This window comes from Vitis vinifera, chromosome 17 (genome assembly GCF_030704535.1).
Source record: "Vitis vinifera cultivar Pinot Noir 40024 chromosome 17, ASM3070453v1".
Classification (NCBI taxonomy): domain Eukaryota; kingdom Viridiplantae; phylum Streptophyta; class Magnoliopsida; order Vitales; family Vitaceae; genus Vitis; species Vitis vinifera.
Window position 1 is genome coordinate 3,186,583 of NC_081821.1, and position 25,806 is coordinate 3,212,388.

The 25,806-nt window shown below is 29.3% G+C and overlaps 2 protein-coding genes across 3 annotated transcripts; both read right to left on the reverse strand.

Annotated features, from left to right (window-relative positions):
- Positions 1 to 3,522: 3,522 nt before the first annotated feature.
- Positions 3,523 to 6,246, reverse strand: LOC100252666 (protein DETOXIFICATION 16-like). The gene is made up of 8 exons (XM_002280352.5): positions 5,946 to 6,246; positions 5,295 to 5,839; positions 5,055 to 5,141; positions 4,867 to 4,923; positions 4,395 to 4,633; positions 3,977 to 4,095; positions 3,782 to 3,868; positions 3,523 to 3,693 (listed from the first exon to the last, which is right to left on the reverse strand). Exons 1-8 carry the CDS (start codon positions 6,225 to 6,227, stop codon positions 3,634 to 3,636), a joined length of 1,476 nt encoding a protein of 491 aa, XP_002280388.2. The 5' UTR covers positions 6,228 to 6,246; the 3' UTR covers positions 3,523 to 3,633.
- A 9,317-nt stretch (positions 6,247 to 15,563) lies between these two features.
- LOC100256154 (protein DETOXIFICATION 16) lies at positions 15,564 to 18,867 on the reverse strand. Of its 2 annotated transcripts, XM_019226382.2 has the most exons (8): positions 18,048 to 18,867; positions 17,419 to 17,963; positions 17,223 to 17,309; positions 16,998 to 17,054; positions 16,680 to 16,918; positions 16,480 to 16,598; positions 16,271 to 16,357; positions 15,564 to 16,165 (listed from the first exon to the last, which is right to left on the reverse strand). In XM_019226382.2, exons 1-8 carry the CDS (start codon positions 18,300 to 18,302, stop codon positions 16,106 to 16,108), a joined length of 1,449 nt encoding a protein of 482 aa, XP_019081927.1. In that variant the 5' UTR covers positions 18,303 to 18,867; the 3' UTR covers positions 15,564 to 16,105. The 2 variants fall into 2 exon arrangements, with proteins under 2 accessions (XP_019081927.1, XP_019081925.1); XM_019226380.2 differs by having other exon boundaries at positions 16,998 to 17,309.
- Positions 18,868 to 25,806: the final 6,939 nt, after the last annotated feature.

Here is a 25,806-nt window from a genome sequence, read left to right on the forward strand (position 1 = left end):
GCGGAGTGCTTGGCATTTTTTTTTTTCTTGTTAATCCTTATCAGTTTATTAAAATTTGCGTATTAAAAATAACGTGAAAGATAGGGTTGCCATATGAAGAGATCATTTTGGGAGCTTACTCAAACCTTCTCATCAAGGTTAAATGCTTAAATTGGATTAAAAACTATGAAGACATTTTTCGCACATGGAAATAAGGAATAAGAAGAGAGAATTCATAGAAATTCTCATTTATTATTGTGTTTGCATTACTTGAAGAGAAGGGGATGGGTCTTGTTTAATTAATTAAATAATTTAATTTTTTAAACTCCTACTCGTTTAATTTTTTGTTTTTAAAAAATTTAATTATATTAAAAATTGTGACAAAGCAATATCCCAAGTGTCACAAACTTGCTTGCTTGCCTTTTTTTTTTTTTTTTTTTTAAATTTTAAATTTAAATTTATCTTAAACCATTTATTTTTATCTAAATCCTTCTCATAAGATAGAGTTGGATGCTTAAAAAAAAAAAATCCCTTTTCACCCCTAAAAATAAAAATAAAAATAGAAATTAAAATTCATTTTAATAAAAATAAAAAAACTATTTCTGTTAGGATTTTTATTGATCCTACATTCTAATTTACTTCTATTGTCATTCTCATTCCTATATGAGAATCTAAAAACAAAAATAAAAATAATGGTTGGGTATGTGAAAATATGGAAAATAATTTTATTTTTTTAATTTTATTTATTTATTTCTTACTCATACAATACACATTGAGTACCGGTCTCATTCTTACTCTTATATAGCAAACACAATCTCAAAAAAAAAAAAATAAGAACAATATTTGAAATATGAAAAAAAAAAAAACAAAATTTTAGAATCCAATCAACCAAAATAAGAATTATGTTCAAAATATATGAAAGAAAACAAAATTTTAGGATCCAATCAAGATAGATATTTTTGCAATATTACATGGTAGATACTTTATGATAACATTTTCTTAATCCTCGTACTATTTTCATTAATTAACTTGCCTTTTCCTTTTTATCAAGGGAGATAATGAAAAAACTTTTACATCAAAGTAATAATAGCATAAAAGAAAAATGAGAATAATGTAATCATGCATCATTTAAAACAAAAAAATTAATTTTTTTTAGAACTTTGACTTTTCATTTTCAAAGAATATGTATTTTGGGAAAAATAATCCTTAATACTCTTAAACAATCAAATTAATCATCATTGTAAACTTACCCTCAAACTCCTCTTCTCTTACCCCCACCAACTATCACTTTCTTTGTTTGTCATTTTAAAAAAAAAATATTTTGACAAGACAAATGAGTTATCATTACTATTATTTTTTTTTTTAAAACATAACTTTTTGACACATGACAATTACCATACGTTATGATTTTTTTTTCTCCTCCTCTATAATATCTCTATCTTCATTTTGCTTTTGTTTTTTAAAATATGTTAGCTTGATGAATTCTTTTCAATTTCAATTTTTTTTTAATATTTCATCTTTTTATATTTATTAATTTTAATTATTTATGGACATTTTAAACATAAAATAATAATATATAATAAATAATTAATGATAATAAATTTAATATACAAATAAATACATGATAAACAAATTTAAAGATTTAGAACATAAATTTTTCTAATGTTTAATATTTTTAATCAAATAATATGAAAATTTGGTTGTGATTCTAACATTTTGTTTTATTAATTTTTTTTAATTTTTAATTTATATTTTTCATAAAAAAATGTATTTAATTGGTTATATTAATTTTTTTTAATTTTATTTTATTTTTGTATAGTGATACTACGCATTGATCAACATAACCATAAAAAAGTATCATTCTTTTATGAAAAATGTATTACTCTTTTATGAAAAAAACACCATTTTTTTAATTAAAATAAAAAGTAACAGTAAAATATGTTACTTTTAACACACGGTACTTTTAATATATTGTAGAATTACTTTTTTTTCTTTTATTATTATTATAAAAGAGTGGTATTTTCTTTTTTGAAAGTTATGTTTATTAATGCGCAACTTCATCATAATTTTTTAAATTTTTTTTTAAATAAATTTAAAAGAAATTAAACATAAATGATGAAATATAATTTTTATGAAAAATATATTTTATTTTTATTAAAATTTTAGAATTTTAATAAAGCAAAATGTTTGAACCACAACCAAGTTTTTTATTTTTTTTTAAATAAAAATATTAAACATTTTAACTACAAAAAAAAGTTAAAACTACATTCAAGTAAGAATTGTAAGCAAAAAGTTAAAAAACATGATAATTGATTTTCAATTTCACATGAAAATTTAAAATTTTTTAAAAATAGAAACAATAAAATAATATGATAAAAGTATTTTTATTTAATCTATAATAAGATATATCAAATAAATAAATATTTTATTTAATATGATATATAAAATCTTATATTCTAAACCTCTTAGTACATTAATTTTTTCTCATTCATTATTTATCATATACTATCATTGTTATTATTATTATGATTATGATTGTTATATATTTAAAGTGTTTCTAAATAATTAAATTGATAACTATGAAAAGGTGTAAGAGTGAAAAAAACGAAAATTTAAAAAATATTGATTATTTTCTAGATAAAATGAAGAAAAAAGAAAAATAATGTGGCAATTTGATTAGTTACATGTCAACCTTAAAAGTAATTGACATCTTTTAACTTGTTATTTCAAGGGGTTTTTTTTTTAAAGAAGGATAAAGGAATAAAAGGAGTTACTATTTGTATACATGTTCATTGGATTACTTTTTAAAAGTTCTTAAATATTCTATATTTTATAAGTAATGAACCTTTACATAGTTTACCCAAAGAAAAATCCTTTTCAACAAGGGAGAGGAATGAAGAAACTTATACATCAAAGTAATAATAGCATAAAAGAACAAAGTTCAGATATGCATTACTATTTGATAATACTTGTAACTTACATTTTGTTGTTCAATTTCCTCCAATATTTCAATTTAGTCTTATACTATAGCTGACCATAAAATGAGAACTCTAATATTGCAATATAAGTAGTTGAATTGTGACATAAAAAGAGTGATTTTAATAAAAATGTTTTGCATGTGAGACCTTTTATGATAAGAAGGAATCTATATGATCACGCATGCATGTTTTATTGATGTAAAAAACTCAATTTTGTTGACTCTAACAAGTTTTTTTGGTACCATGTTCATTGAACACCACCAAAAAGATTTGATTAAAATGCATGATTAACAATACTTCTAATTAATTATAAAGCAATAAATTTTCATGTACAGTACATTTTTTTTCCTTCAATGTAATAATTATCTTGAATTTTTGGTACCATATTCAATTTTGAGTTCTTGAATTGGAATTTCATTATACCGACTTTACTTCTTATGGATAATAATTTGCATTTTGAAAGAGTTTTCATGGAGATTATATTTTATCTCACATGAATTTGCCATGAAATTCGTATCAAATTGATATGTAACATAAAATTACAAATTGCATGTACCCCTCCTACAAATAGCCCTAAATTTAGACTGTGACTTTGAATTCATATTCTTATAAACAGAATTCATAGATTCTTAATATGCATAGAAAGAGAATTATTGAATTTAATGTATATTTCAGCTCAATGCACTGTCTCAACAGGGATTATAGCGTCATAGACTCTATCTGTAGCCTTCTTTGCCTATACAAAAAAGAGAGAAGACTTCAATTGGAGGAGAAAAAAAGGAGACTCAAGCACTGAAAATGAAAAGAAGGCAAGAATGCTTTACTTCATCCTCCCAGTTAGTGCGTAGGGTTATGATAAGAAGGGACGACACTTGAACTATGAGCCCACATATAATCCCCAACCAGAGGCCCTAATCCAAACATTTTAACAGACAAGATTACATGAAATCACTTGCTTCAAGTTAATTGGAGACGACAAAAAACGTATTCTAGTAAAAGGGAGAATGGTGAACTCTTACCCTTCCTTCAATGTGGAAGACAAAAGCTAATAAAATAGCACATGGAATTCCCACAAGATAATATGATCCTAGATTGACAAAGGCACCAATCTTCTGCCAACCGCATCCTCTAGCAGTGCCTAAATGTTCATGAACAATAAAATCAGCCGCTACAGTCTACATTCAAGTTCTGCAGAAGATCATCTTCAATATTCCATTCAGTTGATGGAGATTATATTCTAAGTGCAAAGTGATTGTGTTTTTTGTGACAACAAAAATGTGTTTTGTTTAGTGGTAAATGTTGACATTACTTCAAATATTGAGTAATGAGCAAAAACATTATCAAATAAAAGGTGGTGGTTTGTCTGTTTTCTTATGGTCTGGAGTCTTAAAGAAATGGATGATAATTATATTAGTAGTAGATGAAAGTCGAGAAAACCTGAAAGAACACACTGCATTCCATCTAGGAAGTTGGATAATGCAAGAATTGGCATCATGGCTGCTACATATGTGACCACTTCTATTTCATTGCTGTAGGCATAGCCCCAGATGTTCCTTATCAATATCAGAAGTAGTCCAATGAGAGTGCCTTCAGCTAGGGCCATGACTAAGACGACAAATACTGCTAAACGTGCAGCTTGTGGATGCCCTGCCCCAAGTTCATTTGAGACCCTTGTGCTGTACAGAGAAATGAAGAATACATGCATCAAATCAAAGTTGTGGGAGGCATGGTTTTGAGTTTCCATTACAAAATCAAGTTCACTTGTGGTTGAAATCAAGATGATACCCTACAAATTAATTAGTTGACTTTTTTGTAAACCAAGTATGGGAATTTTGGCTCTGAATCAAGTCCTAGCCGTTAATGATAAAAAGTTGAATGTTGAATACATGTTCAATTTAGACCGACTTACCTCACAGCTCCACTGAGTCCAAAGGGGATCATCCAAACTGTTGCAGCAGTATAAAGGCTGGGAAACAAATGTGTTCCACTAAGATCAGACTATAATGTGGGGTTGTACATAAGAAATCAATAAAACTCAATGGAAATCAAGAAAATCCTAAGAAATGAAGACAGATAATGTTGGGATTCAACACTCACCAGATCGAAAGCACTGAAGTCTGTAACTTTGGATTAGGAAGGAGACCAGATAGAAGAACCATCAGCTCAAATGACCACATTTCCAAGCTGTTCAATTTTATGGAAATAAACTGCATTAAAATCTTTAGACACATTGAATACAAATCACGATAATGAGACTGTTTCATAGTGGAGGAAGATAAAATGAATTTTCCAGATGTTTTTGTTATCTTCTTGAAAGCATAAGAAATGGAAATTTACCAGACCATAACAGCAGAAGGAATAGCAAGTCTAAGAAAACTAGGGATATTATGCAGGGCCTCCTTTGAAAATCCAGTCCTAGTTTTCGAGCAAGAAGAAGAGAATTTAACATATAGTGCCAGCAATAAAACATTTATCCAACAGGAGATGCTATTTGCCAAAGCAGCCCCTTTACTTCCGAGGCCAGATTTGAAAACCAGAAACCAGCACACCAGAACATGCAGTAAGGTTGTGATTCCAGAGCTCAGCATCATTGGGAAGACTATGTTTTGGGTTTGCAAGAATCTGACAAGGCACTGAAGGAGGCCATAGGCAAAGAGGCTCGGGATCATGAAACGGGCATAAAGTTCGGCTTCTTGTGATATCTCAGGATCTTGGCCCACGGCCATTAGAATGGTTCCTGTATATGCCCAAATGGTAGCAAGAGGTATGCTAACAATTAGAAGAATAAGCATGGCCCTCTGCATGTGTATACTGAGCATATGATATTGCTTTGCTCCATAGGACTGCCCACATAAGGTATCCAATGCACTTGCCATCCCCATCTATACATGCAATTAAGCAAAACCAAAGACGAAAAACAATTTTTCTTGACAATTAACCATCCCCAGAACTAAAACAAGAAGGAAGGAGAAATGAAAGGCAACTGACCAACAAGCTGAACCCAGTGACAGATGCAAAGGAAGTAGCCATGGAAGCAGCCGAGAGAGACAAGTCACCCAGATGACCCACAAACATCAGTGATATCACCTCCAAACACTGCTGCAATAGGCTGACGGATATCAAAGGTCCTGCCAACCACAACTGCTTCTTCACTTCTACTACTACCTTCTCCCTCAGAAGAACCTTTTCCATGCTTATTCCTCCGCCATCTTGTCCACATTTTTGGATCAGTGGAGACCTCAGAGTTGGCTTCTCATCCTCTCTATCCATCTTCGCCTTCACACAGAGATCATGCATGCTCAGGTAATGCTTCTTCATATATAACCAGTTATCTTTTCTTACTGACTAAAATACCCATCAATTAAAAAGGAAATATTTTGGTAACTTAGTGTAGAAATTAATATTAAATGAACCTATATAGATATCAAAAAGCGAAGCTAACTTATAGGTGGGACTTTTGACAAGAGTACGGTAAATTTAAAAAATAATTCTTAAATTACCGTAGTAGGAAAAATAATTCCAACTCAGATTGATATGAGAGACCATCTAATGTTGTTGCTCCATTTCCTCATCATTGTCCTCGTCCTTGTCCTCGGCCTCATCCTCGTCCTCGTCCTCGGCCTCGTCCTCGTCCTCGGCCTCGACCTCTTCCTCGTCCACGTCCTTGATCTTGAACCTGAGCCTCTCCCTATTGTTCAACAAGTGGCGTGGGAAAGTATTGTATCTGTGTTGCCACATCATCTCTAAATGGATGTTCTAATGATTGTGGTGACAAAGTAATAAGTGGTGCTGTAGGTGGAGTAAATGACACATCGATACTAGGCGACATAGGTATATGAAAAGAAGGCCCAACAGTATAAGAATGAAATAGCTCTTGCATGAATGATGTCCCAACATCTTCCTGTATCACTCCCTCAGCAATGGATGGAACTGATGAATAAGGCAGTGACCGGTCAAGTGGTGTAGAAAAATTGAAGGAAGAATGTTGTAGAGCTGATGGTGGAAAATGTATAGATGCATCATTGATAGGGAAGTGTGGATCGTCAGAAATATGTCATCCACGTGTTCGTACACCTCCATCTCTAGTCTATACCCCACCACCTCTAGTCCGCACCCCACCACCTCTAGTCCGTACCCCACCATCTCTCATCCCTACCTCCTCATTCGATGATTGTCTCTCTGTATCAACAACATTAGGGGGAATAAGCAACCTATCGGCCTCGTGTATCTCTGAATGTCTAGTTCGTACCCCACCACCTCTGGTCCGGACCCCACTACCTGTGGTCTGTACCCTATCACCTCTAGTCTGCACTCCACCACCTCTAGTTCGTACCCCACCATCTCTCATCACTATCTCCTCATCCGATGATTGTCTCTCTATATCAACGACATTAGGGGGAATAAGCAACCGATCAGTCTCGTGTATAGCCTCTAAAGTGGTTGCACATAATTGATGAATTTCATCACGATGACCTATATTCGGTGTATTTGGAGCAGTCCATAGATGTATCTGTTGCAAACTGCGATTCTGTAAGAATTAAGAATAAAAAGTTAGATGTTTTTCTAATTAGAAGAAAAACATAATAATAAATAAAAAGACATTGTAATTACCACTATCTCCCATGAAGATCCATGTGGAGTCAGGAAAAGGCGAGTAATAGAACGATACCACACCATATATGGATGGTTATACCCGTAAGAAGTATATGCTGCCTCAGCTCTAGCAAGATGATCATACCTAGCCTCCCACCTTTGAATATAGTGGTGATGAATACTCATCCAATCCAAATCATGTCAACCCCTCAAATCATATCTATGTAATCCCAATTTTGTATCGCATTGCTCAGGAATATGTTGTAGTAACCCAAACTACCTCAAAACACGATCAGGTCTATGCCACTCCACTATGTGGAAACAGATAAGTGGTGAAATAGTCAACCACAAGTCAGAGGCAATAGTACAATAATCTGGGAGTCCAGAGATGACATCATCAGTATATAGCTCCTATATAATTTGCAATTAAATTTGAAATATGACTCACATGCATTATTTAATAATATTATGATTATAAATCGTTTAAAAAAATTATTCAAAATAATGAATTTCTCACCTACTCTAGCATAAGTTGATCAAGTAGATATCTATACTGAGGTAACACATGCATAGGCATCGAAGTAGTACAAAATTCATCTCTCTAACTACAAAAAGAATATATATTAAAAGTTTTAGTAATTGTTTATTTATGCATATATGTGTTTACATATGCTATAGCTAAGGTTGAATACATACCGCATGCCTAAAGGTGGTTGTGGCAGTACTCCATCATGTGGGGCCGAATGTAAGCTCATAGGTGCTATGAAGGGAAATCTATCCCTTATCCATAACTGTAACAAAATGAGAAGACCCGATACATCATGTGCATCAATACGGGATGCTCGACACATCTCTCGATATAGCCAAGCTAGGCAAGCACTACCCCAACTGTAAGTACCAGTAACTTCAAGATCCTCAAGTAGTGGTAAAAACATTAAGTGTACCATATTGTTCGATTTATCTGCAAAAAGAAAACCTCTAATCAACTGTAAGATGAATGCCCTAGCACAGCATCTCATGGACTCCACATCAACATCAGGTGGCAATGAAGGAAAATGTTCTGTCAACCAAGTCAAACGAAGTCTTTGTCCAGATATATCTTTATCTCCAGGCACTACTCCTAACAATGTATCACACACCTCTCTCCAATCCAACCACGTGCTACCGCTAACTACAACACCATCAATCGATAAGCCTAAAATAATGCTAACATCATCTTGAAGTGTAATGGTACACTCTCCTTGAGGTACATGGAAAGTGTAGGTCTTAGGGTGTCATCTCTCTATGAATATTGTAATGAGGTGCCAATCCAATGAAATGACACCTAATCGGGCAACACCATAGAATCCAGATTGTTGCAGATATGGAATGATATGTGCATCCAAAACACTATTACGATAAAAACTAGCTTCACGACGTCGACAATGGAGCTCACCAGGATCATTTCCTTCCTATATAAGCGAAGATCGATGTACTTCTTGGTTATACAAAATAAAACGATCTACATGTCCAAGATCCATGAGAATGTATTTCCTGCATCATTTAAATTTTTTTAATATTTTAATATTCTAACATTTTACAATTATATATTTATTTGCTTTTTTAAAATGGATATTTAAATGTATATAATATTTTAATATTTAAATATATATTATATACACAGTTACTATTTTATATTATACACAATTATATATATATATTATATACATTAAAATATCCATTTAAATAAATCAAATAATATTTTAGTTTTATTTCTACATTTATTTATTTTTTATTTTTAGCTCTCAATATTTTACAAGATTTTTTGCAATAATTTAAGAGTAATATTAATTTTTATAAAATATAGAAGATAAATTCATAATTTCAGATAATTTTCTACTTATATTTCTTATATTTTAATATTTTTTAAATAATATTATATGCAAAAAAAAAAATTAACACTAACAACCATTACTAAATTTATTTATTTTATTATATATTCTAACATTTTACAATTATATATTTCTTTTCATTTATCCATTTAAATGAATATTTTGATATTTAAATATATATTATATATGAATTTAATATTTAAATATATATTATATACCTTTAATACCCACTATTACTATTTTATATTATACACAATTACTTTAAATAAATCAAATAACATTTTAGTTTTATTTTTATTTTTATTTTTACATCTCATTGTTTTACAACAATTTTTTCAATTATTTAACACTAATATTAATTTTAAAAAATATATAGGATAAATTCATAATTTTGGATAATGTTGTATTTCTATTTTTTAAATTTTAATATTTTTTTAAATCATATATTATGCAAAATATATAGAAATATAATTATTCTATTATTATTATTTTTCATTCTCATTTTACTAATATTTTATTTTATTTTTAAATTTAAAATTTAATATTTTATAAAACGTATTATTTGATTGATAAACATAAAAAATAATCCTCTTATTTCATATTAATTAAATAAACTAATATCATTTTTATTTTTTGAATGATTTAATTCATTTATCTTTATATAATAATAATAATTTATAACAAATAGTATTCTAACAAAATTATCATAAATCAAATAAATTTTAAAAAATACATGTAACAATAAATATCTATCATGCATTATACAATAAATATAAAATAAAGGCAAAAATATTACATACGAATAAAATAATATATATTTTATTTTTTTTGAATGATTTAATCTATTTAAAATAATAATTTCCAATAAATATTATTCAAACAAATATTATATAATCCAAATAAATTTAAAAACTTATATAATAATAAAAACTATATATTATAAAATAACTTGAAATAAAAATAAAGCAAAAATATTAGTAGTGAGTGTCGAAGAAAAGAGATGAGATATGCTCAAAGTCTACCAAAGATGGAATGTGAAAAACTGATAAGTGAAAAATTGACTTTCAAGTGGGGAAGATAGGGAAATGAGAGTGAAGAAGTTTGAAGATGAAAATTAGAAAGAAGAAGTTTGAAGGTGAAAAGTTAGTGTATGAGAAGTCGAAAAAAGGTAAGATGAGTGTAGTGTGTAGGATAAATGGTTAAAATTTGAGTTTCAAATGCAATTGGTGGAGTATAACGGTAAAATTGGTGGAGTAAATTGGAGTATTAAATGGGCGGAAATGATAACACATGTAATAGGTAAGATTCTCCTATACCTATACTTATGAGCTAGCTATGAGAGGATAACAAACGGTCTTCTTCAAATTTGTATTAGGTATGAGAGGGTAGCAAACAGTCTTCTTCAAATTGGTGTGAGGGTAGCAAATGGTCTTCTTCAAATTGGTCTTAGGTATGAAAGGGTAGCAAACGGTCTTCTTCAAATTAGTGTGAGGGTAGCAAACGGTCTTCTTCAAATTGGTGTTAGGTATGAGAGGGTCGCAAACGGTCTCCTTCAAATTGGTGTGAGGGTAGCAAACGGTCATCTTTAAATTGGTGTGATGAAGTATAATAGGTTATAATACCTATGAAAACATATGAAATTTTAACTTAAAAAGATTAATATTTTTAATCTTAAAATTATATAATATAATTAATTTAAAAATTAAAACAAAACAAAATTATTTATTTTGTAAATAATTATATAATAAATTAATAAAAAAATTTGTTTTTTTAAACTCATTTTTTCATATAAATTGATAATAGTTTTTTTTTTAATTACAAAAGTGAAAGAAAAAAAAAACAATAAATAAATATTATTTATATTATATTAAAATTAGTAAATTAAATTAATTAATTTTTTAATTTTGAAATGGATTCAAATATATTTTTATATTAAATTATATATATATATTTTTTTTATAAAACAGAGATAATTAAATATATTAAATTGAAATTTGGATGAAAATCGTCTCTTGAAAAGACGATTTTCACTTAAATAATTTTTCTTTTTTTTGGTTTTTTAAGAAATGATTTTCATATGAGATTTTTTTTTTAAGGGAATTTTTTTTTTTTTTTTTTGGGGAAATCGTCTTTTCAAAAGATGATTTTTAAGGTTTTTTTTTTTTTTATTCGTTCGGATGAAAATCGGCTTTTGAAAAGAAGATTTCTAATACCTGTAGAGTCTGCTCTCTTTGATTTACCGTACTCTTGTCAATGTCAAAAGTCCCTTATAGGTGAGAGATGGAGTTTTTGTCTACTACCAAAGAAGAAAAGAAGATAAGCCTTTTGGGATCGAATGATTTATTTTGCGTATCACATCGTGGCCACCTTTTTCCCGTTTCCTTACATCTCATTGTTGGCTGAATCTGTGAAAGGCCAAAGGAAATTCAACTTAAGATGATCGGTTTGAAAATGCAAGCTCACATCAAATCACAAAAAGTCATTAAAGCAATTATTATTTGGGAAGATTACGACGTAGGAAAGGTTGGAAACTTGGAATTGATAAGGTTCACTAAGTTATAATTCCTACCCTCTTTGAGTAATGATTTGAAAGGTTGAACATTTTAGAATTTCAATTATATATATATATATATATATATGTATATTTTGTATTTTCCTCTTATTCCCCGTTTTTCTTTTATACTTTTTTACACATTACTATTATTAATTATTAATATTATTTTTTATGATATTAATATTTTGAATTATTCATGTTATTGTCAATATCATTCTTATTAATATTATCTATTATTTTTATGATTATTATTGACCTTATTATTTATATTTTTAATATTATATACAAATATTTTTATTATTACTACTAAAAAATCCCTAGAAAATAATTTTTATTTTTTTAATTCTTAAGGCCTATAAGCTTTACTAATATATATATATATATATATATTTTCTTAATAGATATCTTGTAGAACTAGTGACAAAATTTATGAAATCTATGTAATAAATTTATATTTTTAATTATTAAAATAAAACAATAATTTATAAGACGATTATATTAATACTAATATTATTATTATTTTGGATAAGTTATTTTATAATATTTTTAAAATAATAATTAATGAAATAATAATTTATAATTAATTATTATATTATTTATATGTATTAGTATTAATATAATTTTTATAGGTTATAATAATAATAACAACAAAAATTAAAAATGAAAAAGATCAATTAGAAAAGAAAAAATGTTAAAACTTTAAGAGCCATGAATGAAATTAATGATCAAAAATGAATATTTAGAAATCCTTACAAAAGTAGAGCTTAATAAAAAATAACAAAGATTAATTATAAATTCACGAGAATCCGAGACTTCCCTGTATACAAAGTAAGGGGGAAATTCAAACTAAATAACTAAGTCCGTCAAAACATTGGGAGTTAAACCCAGCTCCCAACAAGAAGCACAATGATGTTTGCATTAGCAGTACGCCTAGTCTTTCGCAAGCCTCCAAATTAATGGGAAAGTTACTTTCCTGTAATCTATATTTCAGCTTAATGACTTCTCCACTGGGATTATAGGGTCATACACTCTTTCTGTTGCCTTCTTTGCCTAGAAAAGATGGGAGAAAATTTCAATGAAGTGCAGAAAGAGAAAAAAAAAGAACAAAGCGAAAGTAGGGAAAGACTGGTTTATCTCCTGCTCCCACTTAGTGCTTAGGGTGATGGTGAGAAAAGAGAACATTTGGACTATGAGTGCACATATGATACCCGACCAGAGCCCCTACTAATTTGCAGCATTTTAAAACAGACCAGTTTCAAGAAAAATGATAATAATAATTAAATAATTTAATAAAATGAAAGAGGAGTAAAAATATAATTTTTTGAATAAATACCTTAGGTATAAATTAAAAATTATGATTCTTCCTGTTTTTTTCTGAATAGCGTTCTTGTTCACAGAATTGTAGAGAACATAAGGTTGTAGTCGGAATTCAGGGTTTGAAGAACAAATCTCTATAGGTAAGATTTTTTTTTCTTCTAATTCTTCAATTTTATTTTATTAGATCCGTCACTTTTTGTGAAAACTTTAGATAATTTTTTAAGAAACCCCAATCTAGATTAGGGTTTTTTTTTTTTTAAAAAAAAAAAAAAAAAACGTGGAAGAAGCCTTTGAGGGAGGACTTGAGACGTGATTGAGTATATAAAAAAAATGAAGAAATTCTAAAGATGGTGTCGTTTGGTGTGTGTGATTTGGAAAGTCAAATAACAGAATTGGTGTGTGTACTTTGAAAAGTTAAATCAAATTTAGAATATGGGATAGGTCTAAGAAACCTATGTAATGATGAGTTTGGATTAAATAAATAAATTCTTGTATAAAGTGATGAGATAAATTATTTCAAATAAATATTTTTAAGAAATTCAATTTAGTTTAAGAATTAGAAACAAATTATTGAGGATAAATTTTTGAAAAAAAAAATAATAAATAAATAATAAAATATAATGAAATAAATAAAGGGAAACTAATTAATTAAATTGTTATTGGTTAAGAAGTTGGAAAATAATTTTGTAATAATAATATCTTTTTGTTACGTTAGGTGGGAGTTAGATTCTTGGGGCTAAACTCTTCAAGGTTTCTAAGTACTTTTAAGGTAAGGGAAATTAATGCAGTTATTTTAATTTTATTTTTTTGAAACAAATTTTTATATACATCATTTGGAAACGTTTTGAGTTATTATTCTTTTTATGCATTAATCAAATATATTTTGTATGAAAAGTATGTTAGAACCTTACATTTTGTTTACAACAGAGAAATGTGGAGATATTATGTTTTGCAAATTGGAATAATTGAAATAAATGTTTGACTCTAATTTGTTTAGCCTTTGTCAACTGGATATAATAGTTGACATTTACATTTTTTGGTAGAAAATGTAATTGATTTGGGTCTTAGTCTCTAAGGGTTTGGTTAAAGGTTACTAGTACTAATAGTGTTTGATTCTGTTCACTTTAAAGGAACAATTTGAGGCTAGTCACCTATTTGAAAAGTCTCACATAACTGGACATCATTTGATGTTTGATGACCAAAGTAAATAAATGATTTGAATGTTTTGACTGAATTTGATATGAAAATGTTTGAATTAGAATTGAAAGTGTACAGTTAAAAGTTTTGAATGTATTGGCAAAACTAATTCAAAGGTTTATGAAAATAATTAGTTATAATATCCCCTATTTTGCAAGTGAACTTGAAATATTTGATCCATGAACTGTATTAATGTTCCTTATTGGGCTTTGAGTTCATTCCTCTTTGTTGATTACTTTTCAGGTACCATTAGTTCAGGCAAGGAGTGATGGCTAGGTCGAGGAATAGTCATCATTAGGATTTTGCTTAGGATGCTATTTTGGACATTTGTTAACTTATAAGTTTACGTTCATTTGGATTATTTGGTTTTTGGAAGCTATTTAGATTTGAACTTTAAAATTTTTTTTTATTTTATGATAGTTTGAAGTTGAGATTTAGAGATTATGAAATTTTGTTAGCACTTGAATTGTTTGAGTTTGTAATCTATTTGGATAATGGATTTTGGTTGATGAATGCTTAGTTTTAAAGTTAAGTTTTGAAGATTTTAGAATTTTATTCCGCTACTCTGAACAGGTATTTGGTAATTGGTAACTTCCAGTTACAAGATAATTGTTTGGATCAGGTTACACTTTAAGCCTTCGAGTTTGAGATGTGAAATGACCGTCACGCCCTTGGAGTGGGTCTTGGGGCGTGACAAGTCTCCTCTCATACCATCAACCCACATCATCTCCAGTGCCATCCAAAACAGCATGCCATGTCCGCGCGTGGAGAGACAATTGAGAACTCCCGTTAAATCAACTTTTGATACTACATTAAATTACTAATTTTCTAATTAGAAGTTTAAATCCATAGAATTTTGATTCAATATACATATTATATCATTAAAAAAGACTATTTGAACACTAGGAAGAGACTTATGTCAATCCCTAATTCTTCGCTTTGCATCAAATTAAATCACATGCTCCATCGCTTGTGCAGACTCCTGTTAATTAATCCTTTGAGTTTCATTCTTGCAAATGTACTTCTCAAGCGAAATACTTAACACATTAGTTACAATATTGTTGGGTCGATATCTATGGCGCCTAGTATGCATCGTTTATAGATAGGACTATTAGGGTATCTAATCCCATTCGCTCTCCTAGCTTTCGTCTCTTAGTGTCAGTGTTGGCCTAAGAGAGTGTTTTCACCATATAATGGCGAAGTCATCATATGAGAGAGGGAAGGGAAGGACAATTATGCAGAAAGAACAACCATTTTGAGGATGCAGCATTGAAGTTTCCTCATTATACCCACTAGTCATGATGGTTATTAAGGCACTTAATTAGGGTTAGGGTGGTCGTAAATGTTGAAATATGTGTTAAAAGAGTGGGATGTTTTCTTGACATAAAATCACAAACATGTCTGATGTACAAGGATGATGTCCAGAGATTGAAATCCTGTCACTGATTTCCTAACTGCATAAGAATGAATATTATTATAGGATATACTTCAGGAAACATTAGGTATGAGTAAAACATAAATCATTTTCCACCCTTACAACTACATTTTGTCTCAGTCTTCTACAAATTAAATCATTTGTAAGGACTGTTACATGGAAGAAGTAGCTCTAATCAGGCCTATCTTAGAACATAATCCATATACCTTGACCTGCAGACCTCAGCTTCAGCCTTCTTTGCCTAATAAGAAGTTTAAAACAATGGAAAACTTCAATTAATATGACTAACAACACAAGAAGAAGAAGAAATGTGGTCTTAACCAAAATGAAAAATCAATTCAATTACCTGTTGCTCCCAATTAGTTTGTAAAGTCACAACAAGAAGACACAACATTTGCAGAAAGAGCGCGCATAGAATCCCCATCCAAAGCCCCTGCTTGCGGGAATTGAAAATGAGGAAGAAATTGTAGCTAGAACAGAAGATACAAGCACATAGATGACAGTTTAAAACAAAAGAAAAAGGAGCAAAGAACTAAGTGTATATATAGTACGTACCTTCCCTCCAAGGCCAAAGTCAAATGTAAAAAGAAGAGCACAAGGGATACCAACAAGGTAATAAGCTCCCAGATTGACAATGGCTCCGATCTTCTGCCACCCACATCCTCTAACAATACCTGAATTTTGAGATCGATTTGTTGCATTCACTATCAACTCGACTCAATAGCACAAATGGTTAGATTGGTAAGGACTAGAACCTGAAAGTGCACACTGGATTGCATCCAATGAGGCTGAAGTAGCTAGCAAAGGCATCATGGAGGCAACATATTTCACTACTTCCTCTTTATTGCTAAACAAGTAGCCCCAAGTACGACGCAACAAAAACATGATCGACCCAAGCAGCATTCCGAACACATTGGCCAGGATTAGCACAGCATGTACTGCCAAGTATGCTTTTTGTGGTCGCCCAGCGCCCAATTCATTTGAAATCCTTATACTGTTATTTACAGTACTTGAGATTGTGTACTATGTAAAAAATGAAAGATCAAACCATGATAAATTCCAATTTGACTGACCTCCCAGCGCTGCCTATTCCCAAGTATATATTGAACAACATTGCACATGTAGTGAGGCTGAAGACATGAACAAAAATTACCAAGTGAAGTGTAAGTATGGAATTGTATGTATAAAAATTTAGTTGAGCTAGGGACTGGATTTTGAAGTTATTAATCTTATAATGTTGAGTTTTGGGGAAACATATTGTAAGGTCTAAAACCATTAAAGACGAGAACGACACTAACATGATTGACAATACTGATGTTTCCAGCTGAGGATTAGGAAGAATACCAGCAATGAGAATCAACACTTGAAATGACCAGAACTCTAAACTGTTTCAAGGCAAATTAGAGAGAACGATCATCTTGCCAAATAGACAAAAGGAGCTAGATATGTCTCAGTATATGGGAAATACAGACTAGCTAGAAACCTGCAACATACCAGACCATAGAGGCTGAAGGAACGGCTAATCTTAGAAAGCTAAGGACATCTTGAATATTCATTTCAGAAACGCCAGTCCAAGTTTGCTTGCAGGCAGGTGAGAACTTGACATAAAGTACTAACAGGAACACGTTGATCCAAGAAGAGATTGAACAGGCCAAGGCAGCACCTGCACTGCCGAGGCTAGTCTTGAAAACCAGGATCCAGCAAGTGGGGAAGTGAAATAAAGTAGTAATTGCTGAGATTAGCATCACTGGAAATACAATCTTCTGAGTTTGCAAAAATCTAACAAGGCATTGTAGAATTCCACAGGAAAATAGTGTAGGCATCATGAACCAAACATACCGCCCAGCTCCCCTTGAAATATATGGATCTTGGCCAAGGTTCATAAGAATGTGCTCAGTTTTGGCCCAGATGAAAGCCAGAGGAACACTTACAAGTAAAAGAACAGACATGGCTCTCTGCATATGAATGCCGAGCATGTGATAATGTTTTGCTCCATAGGCCTGACCACACAAGGTGTCCAATGCGCTTCCCATTCCAATCTAGCCAACAAAATCAAAACTTACGAGAAATGAACAAGTCTTGTAATTGAGATAAAAGCCTCAAGAGAAAAGTAAACAGAATACCAAAAGGCTGAAACCAGTGACGGAAGCAAAGGAAGCAGCCATGGAAGCACTTGCGAGAGGTAATTCTCCAAGATGACCCACAAACATCAAAGACACAGCCTGTGTCAAGTATCGCAAAACACCAACAATTGTTAGAGGTCCAGCTAACGCCAGTTGCTTCTTCACCTCTTCACCAATCTCTACCCTCCACAAATCCTTATCATCAACATCAGAATCCGAAACACATGGACTCAGTATTTCTTCTTCTGAATCCATATATTCTGATCACTAGTCAAATAAACCTTTTCCTCTTCCTTCTTCTTCTTCTTCTGGGTCAGTACATATCTACAATGAGATGACTTGAAGTTCTCTCTGATTCAGACAAAACAGCATTTTAGGGTTTGAAAATGGTTGTCATCTGATGAGATTAATATGCCTGTTTGTTCTTGGAAGAATGGGTCCAACCTGATCATCTGATTTGAAGTTCAGTTAGATTCTACGATCATGAAGTAATTGAATGGGGTGATTGTGACAAGTGTAAGCTTATAGACGTGAGCTAAAATTCTGTTGCAAGCGGTTTTAGATGTTGAAAGTAGTATTTGAGAGTTAAAAACAATTTTTTCCTTCTGGTTTCTCCATGTTTTAAGAATTCTTATTTTTCTTAGAAACGTTTTCAAATATTAAATTTATTAATTTTCACCTCTTAATTAATTATGCATGAAAAAAGTTGAGAGAAGGAAATTAAACTATTAGGGAAGTTTCTTTATCTAATTTTTTTTTATGTTTTTTCTCTCTTCTTTAGCATTTTTTTTTATTATTCAAATAAAAAATAAACATGAGGTTGATGGTTAATATTCCCTTTTAGAATCATATCAATTATGTTGGAGGTAAATAAATATCTTATTGCTAGTTAATATTCATTTTTAGAATCATATCAATTATGTGTGAGGTGAGACATTTATGCTAGCTAATGATCAGTCATATATTATCACATATTTTTTATTCATATTTCTTATAAATGTGTAAGTAATTAAAAATAAATGGTATATCATCACATATTTTTCACTTCTATTTCTTATTTATAATTTTTATATATGTGTGTTTGTAAATAAAAGATTGGATTTTGTGGGTACTAATCAATGAAAAAACTAATATTAAATACATTTGAGATAGGGGAGGAAACCATAAAATTTCAAAATAATTATTTTTTATTCTCTTGTTATAAATTTTTGACGGCTTTAAGGTAGATGATTTAATTGTCAACATGATGATATTATGTCATAGGATGTTTATTCTTTAAGTATGATCCTTAAAAGTTATTTTGTAGTTGAGCACCATCATGTTTCTTTGATAATCAAACTAACTACATTGCGAAGTAAGAGGAAAAATGTTGTTTAAAGCTTGCTTACTGTTCAGTCACACAAGCAATATAATTGAGGTGCAGTAAGTTTTAGATTATATGCTAGTAAGCTCAATCTTAATAAGAGCTTTAGAGAAGGGGGTTGGTGCTTTGATTTAGAGACGTCTAACTTCCCTTCTTGCTATCTTGATTGGGAGGTACAATCCTTTTGAGTCTAGTTATGGAACCAAGAAATGTTTTCAATCACAATTTCTCTATTAGAAAAATAAAATTAAAGGTTGATTTGATATACTCTTTGGCAAAATTCAATTTAAATATATAGTAAACTATCGTTTGAAGGTATGCTAAATTAAATTAGCAAAGTGTTAGCCAATTTTTTTATTTTGATGTGAAAATTAACTTTTAATTAAATAAATCATGGTATCATTTCAAAAGAAATTGTTGAAATAATTGTAAACATATAGATAAAGGCATTTTATCATTTTCTAATAACATTTTAAATTATTTTATAAAATAATATGTGTAACCAGTATTGAATAATAAATTAAATATTAGTAACTAATTAATAATTTATTTTTATTTCTTTATTTGCACATAATAAATATTATATTGTATCATTCAAAAGTTTATATTAAATTATATTATTTTATATCATATATTTTAAACATATGACTTTTTTTTATTGACTTTCATGTTGGTCGTGTCTTATTGCCTCATAGGGACTAAATTCATGTAGATTTTTATTTCAATGATATTAGACTGTGAAGATATATTTGGAAAAAATATCCTTATTCATTTTGGTTAGTGAATAGATATTTTATTATGAGTTGAAATTTTCATCAAATGAAATTCACAAACATGAATTTCTTTTTCTATTCATTTAGGATTATCATTTTCATTTTTAGTATATGTAACTTATTAAAAACCCTGTTTAAGACAACTTCCAAAATTATAAATAAGTTGTAGCCTTCCCTTAAAACCTATTTCCAATTTGAAACAAAGTTTAACGTAGAAAATAATGGCAATATGAACTGGTCTTTACGTTTTGTTTTTTCAAAAAAAAAAGAAAAAAAGAAAAAGGAAAATCGATACTTGATAATTTAATATAAATAATAACATTTCCTATGAGTATAGTAAATCAATGTAACTACACGAGTTAATTCTTTTTTCAAGAAAATTTATATTAAATAAAAAATTGAATATAATTATTTTTTTAAAAAAACTGTTAATAATTCTCTTACAATCATATCAACGTGTATAAATGTGAGACTTTTATGATAAGCAGTCACACGTGATAGAATTATAACACATATTTTTCATTTTTTATTTTTATAAATATGTACATGCAAGTAAAAGTTTGGACTGTTTTCATGGTAAAGAATGAAAAATGTTGTCTTAAATATATTTAAGGCAGTGGAGAAAACCATAAAATTCTAATATAAAAATGGTTTTATTGGTTCAATGAAGTCCTATAGTTAGGATTTGGCTGCATCTCTTTATTTAATGGTATTTTCATTTTTTCAAGTACGAGATTGAGATTGATGGTGCAAGATCAATATTTCAGTTGAAGTTCCCTAATTAACCTAATGGAAGAAAGAAAGTTAAAAAAGAAATGTTGTATGACTGTTTTATTGCTTATCATTGTAATCTCTTCCAAAATTCCCAACTTTTCAACATTGAAGTTCTTTCCTATTTTTCAAAATGATTTTAATTTTTTTTTTTTTGTTATTTATATAAACTCATAACATTTACAAATTACATTTTTAATTAAAACTCGGATTACTTTTTTTTAGACGAGATCATAACAGATAATTTTGAAATAAAAGGTTAAATACATAATTCATAATCTAAAAAAAAAAAAAACTTTAAAATAAACTACAAAATAATGTTCCATAAAAATCCCTGCTACAATAGTTAAAATATAATAAAGTAGGGAAAGATAAAACATGTAACAGTTATCATCACAAGAATTGTGCTCGTGCTATTTTTGATTTTTGGATCTAAAAATTCTCATACACAACTCCAACCACCATAAGACAACTCTTAACCCTTAGCTAAACAATTTCGCCCATTCACCATAACACTTGAATTTATTAGTTATCCTATGTTTAATTTCCTTTTTTTTTTTTTTATAAATTTATCTATTTCTGTTACCAGGATTAAAATATCTCTGGATGAATTTTATAAAAATATCTATAAAAAAAAGTATCAAATGAATATTTGAGAAAGAAATATTAATAAGAAATATAAAACAAGTCATCATTCATATATTAAAATTATTTCTTTAAAAAAAATAATATATACATCATAAAATTTGTGATATTTTTCTATAATTTTGCACTTGAAAATATGTTTAAAATACTAAATTTCCTTCTTCTGGGTCAGTACATATCTCCAATGAGACTCGAAGTTTTCTCAAATTCATACAAAACAACATTTTAGGGTTTGAAAATGGTTGTCATTTGGTGTAGGCCCCCGGTGTGCGGGCACAAGTGGCGTATTAAGGGTTTTTCGACTTGAAGCAACCGAATTCCATTGAAGTGGGCCTACGGGCCTACGGCCCCCCACACCTCTCCATGAGCCCATGAGACTAAGGGAGGTGGTTTAGTATATAAACCCACTAAAGTGCTTTATGCTTTCCAATGTGGGACTTTTGTTTTCCTCTAATTTTTGTAGCTTTGGTTATTTTTCTACATAATAGTTTTTACTACAATAAATAGTTGTATCATATCATTTGTAATACCATATACAAATTCTAAATTTTATATTTTATTATTATATTACAACCTATAAACATAGTAACGATGAATACGAATAAGTATTTTTCCTTCATGTGATATTTTAACTCGATTCCTTCTCAATTAGAGTTTTTTTCAAAGTAATCTTTGTGCCTTTGATTTAGAGTGTGAATGAATTTAATAAGGCTTTGTAAGAAGCATAGTTCAAATTATCTTTTACAATATATTTATTTATAGTGATATCTGTGAAACCAAGGTTTGGTTAATCTTGGTTTTGATGATAACAAAATAAGGTTTAGAACTAATGATCATATTTCAAGTGTGATTAGGCAAGACGATTTCCAAAGTGACAATCACAAAGACAAATCAAGTTAAGGAGAAATCATGAAGAAGAAGACCACCTCAGAGAGAAGAGTTTTTCAAGATCAAAAATTCATAAGATCTCTTTGTAAGATTGTTGGTGCACTAGGACTTTCATGCATTTCATTTTTTATTTATGCACCAAAATCATTCAAGAGTAATATTGTTTTAAATATCTTAAGAATTGGATGATTTCATGTTTTCAACTAAAACCTTGTATTAAATGTTTTTCAAACTTATGTTAAAAGGTTTTAAGTTGAAAAAGGTTGGGTGTTGAGCCAAAAAATGGTTCAACCGGTTGAGGGAGGTCAAAAAGTTTTTCTCTCTTTCCCAGTGATCTTCTCTTCTCGGTCAAGGTTGAACCTCAATCGGTTGAGGTCTGGTCGAGGTTTGGTTGAGGCCCAACGGTCACCTGTCAAGCATTAAATGCTAACGACTAGTGAACCGGTCGACCCCTAGTTCGATTGGTCGAACCCCCAACGACTAGTTTGACTTTTTTCTTCTATAAAAAGGCTCCAATCTTCATTGTTTTAAAAGTTTAACCTTCCCAAATCTTTCTTGATTATATTTGAGCATTGGAAGAGTATTTTTTAGTGCACCATTATTTCAAAACTTGCATATCTTTAGTGCACCATTTCAATCCTAGTTTTTCTTGTATCATTTGAGCTTAAAGTTCTTGTTCTAGGATTTTTTAGAGATCATTTATTTGTAAATCTTTGAGAGGAAGTTTCTCAAGTGTGGGGTATCACTTGAGGGGTTGTTCAAGAGTGTGATATCTCTTGAGAAGTGTAAAGGGTGCTTGTAGCTAAAAGTCCAAGAGGGTGAATTGAAACCATAATCCAATTGTATTGCTTGAAGGCTTGGTTTGGAAGCCTTGGATTAGTGGAACCTCATGCTCGGGATTGAAACTAGAGGAGAGTGGATGTAGGTCGGGTTGCGCCGAACCACTATAAATTCTTATGTTTGCATTCTTTCTTCCCTACTCTTTAATTTATATGCAATTGTCTATATATTGATTATTATATACTTACATATAATTGTCTCTTGCATTCACTTGTTTAAATTTAAGAAAAGAGACCATCACCCTATTCACTCCCCCCCCTCTAGGGTGATTACCATAGGTTGGATTAACCTCAAATTCCTAACAATATCTAATATAGGATGAGAATATATATATATATATATATATATATATATATATATATATATATATATATATATATGATTGATTTTCAATTAAAGTGATTTTTCTCCTCATATTGTTGTTTGGTTGTGTCTGATTTGATTGGCATAAATCTATATCTTAACATAAGAGGTTAATTATCAATTAGAGTAATTATCTTATTATGTTTTCTCCTTGTGTTAACATTCAAAAGTAGTGGGAAAAAATGAAAATAAATAAATTGTCTCTTAATTAATTATTTGTGAAAAAAATTGAAAGAAGGAAATTAAACTATTAGGGAAAGTTTTTTATCTAATTTTTTTTCAAAAATTTTTTGAGGTTTTTTCTCTTCTACTTAACATGATTTTTTTTTAATTGTTTTGTTATTCAAATAAGAAAATCATCTTTATTAAAAAAATTTACTATTTTTTAGAATCAACATAGCAAAATAATATTAAATACATTTTTTTAATTCACAATAACTCATTCAACTCACAAAAATATTAATAAATGGTATTCATGAATTGAAAATAATAATAATAGTAATAATAAGTGTGGTATAATTAAATTTATGATGGATTTTCCATGGACTAGAGAGACTCGTTGTTCAAGAATTTGGTCATCAACTCTATCGAAAATACATATATGGTTGACTATTAATATTCTTTTTAAAATCATCTTGATTATGTTGGAGGTAAATAAACATATTATTACAGGTTAATATTCCTTTTTAGAATCATATCAATTACGTGTAAGGTGAGACTTTTATGCTAATTATTAATGATATATTATCACACATTTTTCATTCATATTTCATATAAATGTGTGTATGTAACTAAAATTTAGTGGTATATCTCCACACATTTTTAGTTTCTATTTCTTATTTATTCATTTTATAAATATGTGTATGTAAATAAAGAGTGGATTTTGAGGTACTAAGAAAAAAACTAATATTAAATACATTTGAGATAGGGGAGAAAACCATCAAATTTCAAGTTAAATATGCTTTTGTTCACTTGTAAAGTAAGAACCATTTTTTTATTCTCTTGTCCTATTTTTCTTAGGGTTTTTAAGATACATGAGTTAATTGTTAACATGTCGATAAAATTATGCCACAGGACATTTATCCTTCCCACATAATCCTTAAAAGTTTTCCGTGGTTGAGTATTATCATACCTTTTTGACGAACAAGCTAGCAAATTAACTACCTTGCAAAGCAATATGCAAAGTATGTTTATTTGTCCACACATGTGAAAAGTTTGTTTATTTATTCTCCCAAGGAGCATGGCTGGGAGTGATTAAATCATGTGCAAACATGGTCAGTCTCAATATACCCATTAGAGAAGGGGTCGGCCCACTGCTCAACAAGCTAGCTAGCGACCTCCCGAATTGGAAAAATTCAATTTGAATATGTAGTAAACTATTGTTTAAAAGCATGCCGATTATAAAAAAAAATCAAAATAGTGATAAACTATTGTACAAAAGTATATTGATGAGTATAAAAAGGTTCCAATATTTAATAAATTAAATTAGTGAAGTTTTATGGAGTACGAAAATATGAACAGTAAAATTTTAACCAAAATTTGTATTTTGATGTGAAAATTAACCTTTAACCAAAAAAATTTTAATGTGAAAATTAACCTTTAATTAAATAAACCATTTTATCATTTCAAAAGAAATTATTGAAATAATTGTAAACATATAAATAAAGGCATTTTATCCTTTTCTAATAACATTTTAAATTATTTTATAAAATAATGTGTGTAATATTGAATAATAAATTAAATATTAGTAACTAATTAATAATTTATTTTTATTTCTTTATCTGCACATAATAAATATTATATTGTATCATTCAAAATTTTACATTAAATTATATTATTTTATATTATATATTTTAAACATATGACTTTTTTTATTGACTTTCATGCTGGTCGTGTCTTATTGACTCTAAGATTAGGGACTGGACTTATGTAGATCCTTTTTTTCTATGATATTAGACTGTGAAGATATATTTGGAAAAATCATTTTTATTCATTTTGGTTAGTGAGTAGATATTTTATTAAGAGTTGAAATTTTCATCAAATGAAATTCACAAACATGACTTTCTTTTTTTTTTTTATTCATTTTAGGGTTATCGTTTTCATTTTTAGTATATGT

Coding starts and splice junctions, on each gene's coding strand:
- LOC100252666 (XM_002280352.5), bottom strand. CDS start 6,227: ATGGATAGAGAGGATGAGAAGCCAACTCTGAGGTCTCCACTGATCCAA. Junction 5,840..5,945: donor TCACTGGGTTCAGCTTGTTG/GTCAGTTGCCTT, acceptor TTGCATGTATAG/ATGGGGATGGCAAGTGCATT. Junction 4,924..5,054: donor ACTTCAGTGCTTTCGATCTG/GTGAGTGTTGAA, acceptor TTTGTTTCCCAG/CCTTTATACTGCTGCAACAG.
- LOC100256154 (XM_019226380.2), bottom strand. CDS start 18,302: ATGGATTCAGAAGAAGAAATACTGAGTCCATGTGTTTCGGATTCTGAT. Junction 17,964..18,047: donor TCACTGGTTTCAGCCTTTTG/GTATTCTGTTTA, acceptor TTTGTTGGCTAG/ATTGGAATGGGAAGCGCATT. Junction 16,166..16,270: donor AAACTAATTGGGAGCAACAG/GTAATTGAATTG, acceptor ACTTCTTATTAG/GCAAAGAAGGCTGAAGCTGA.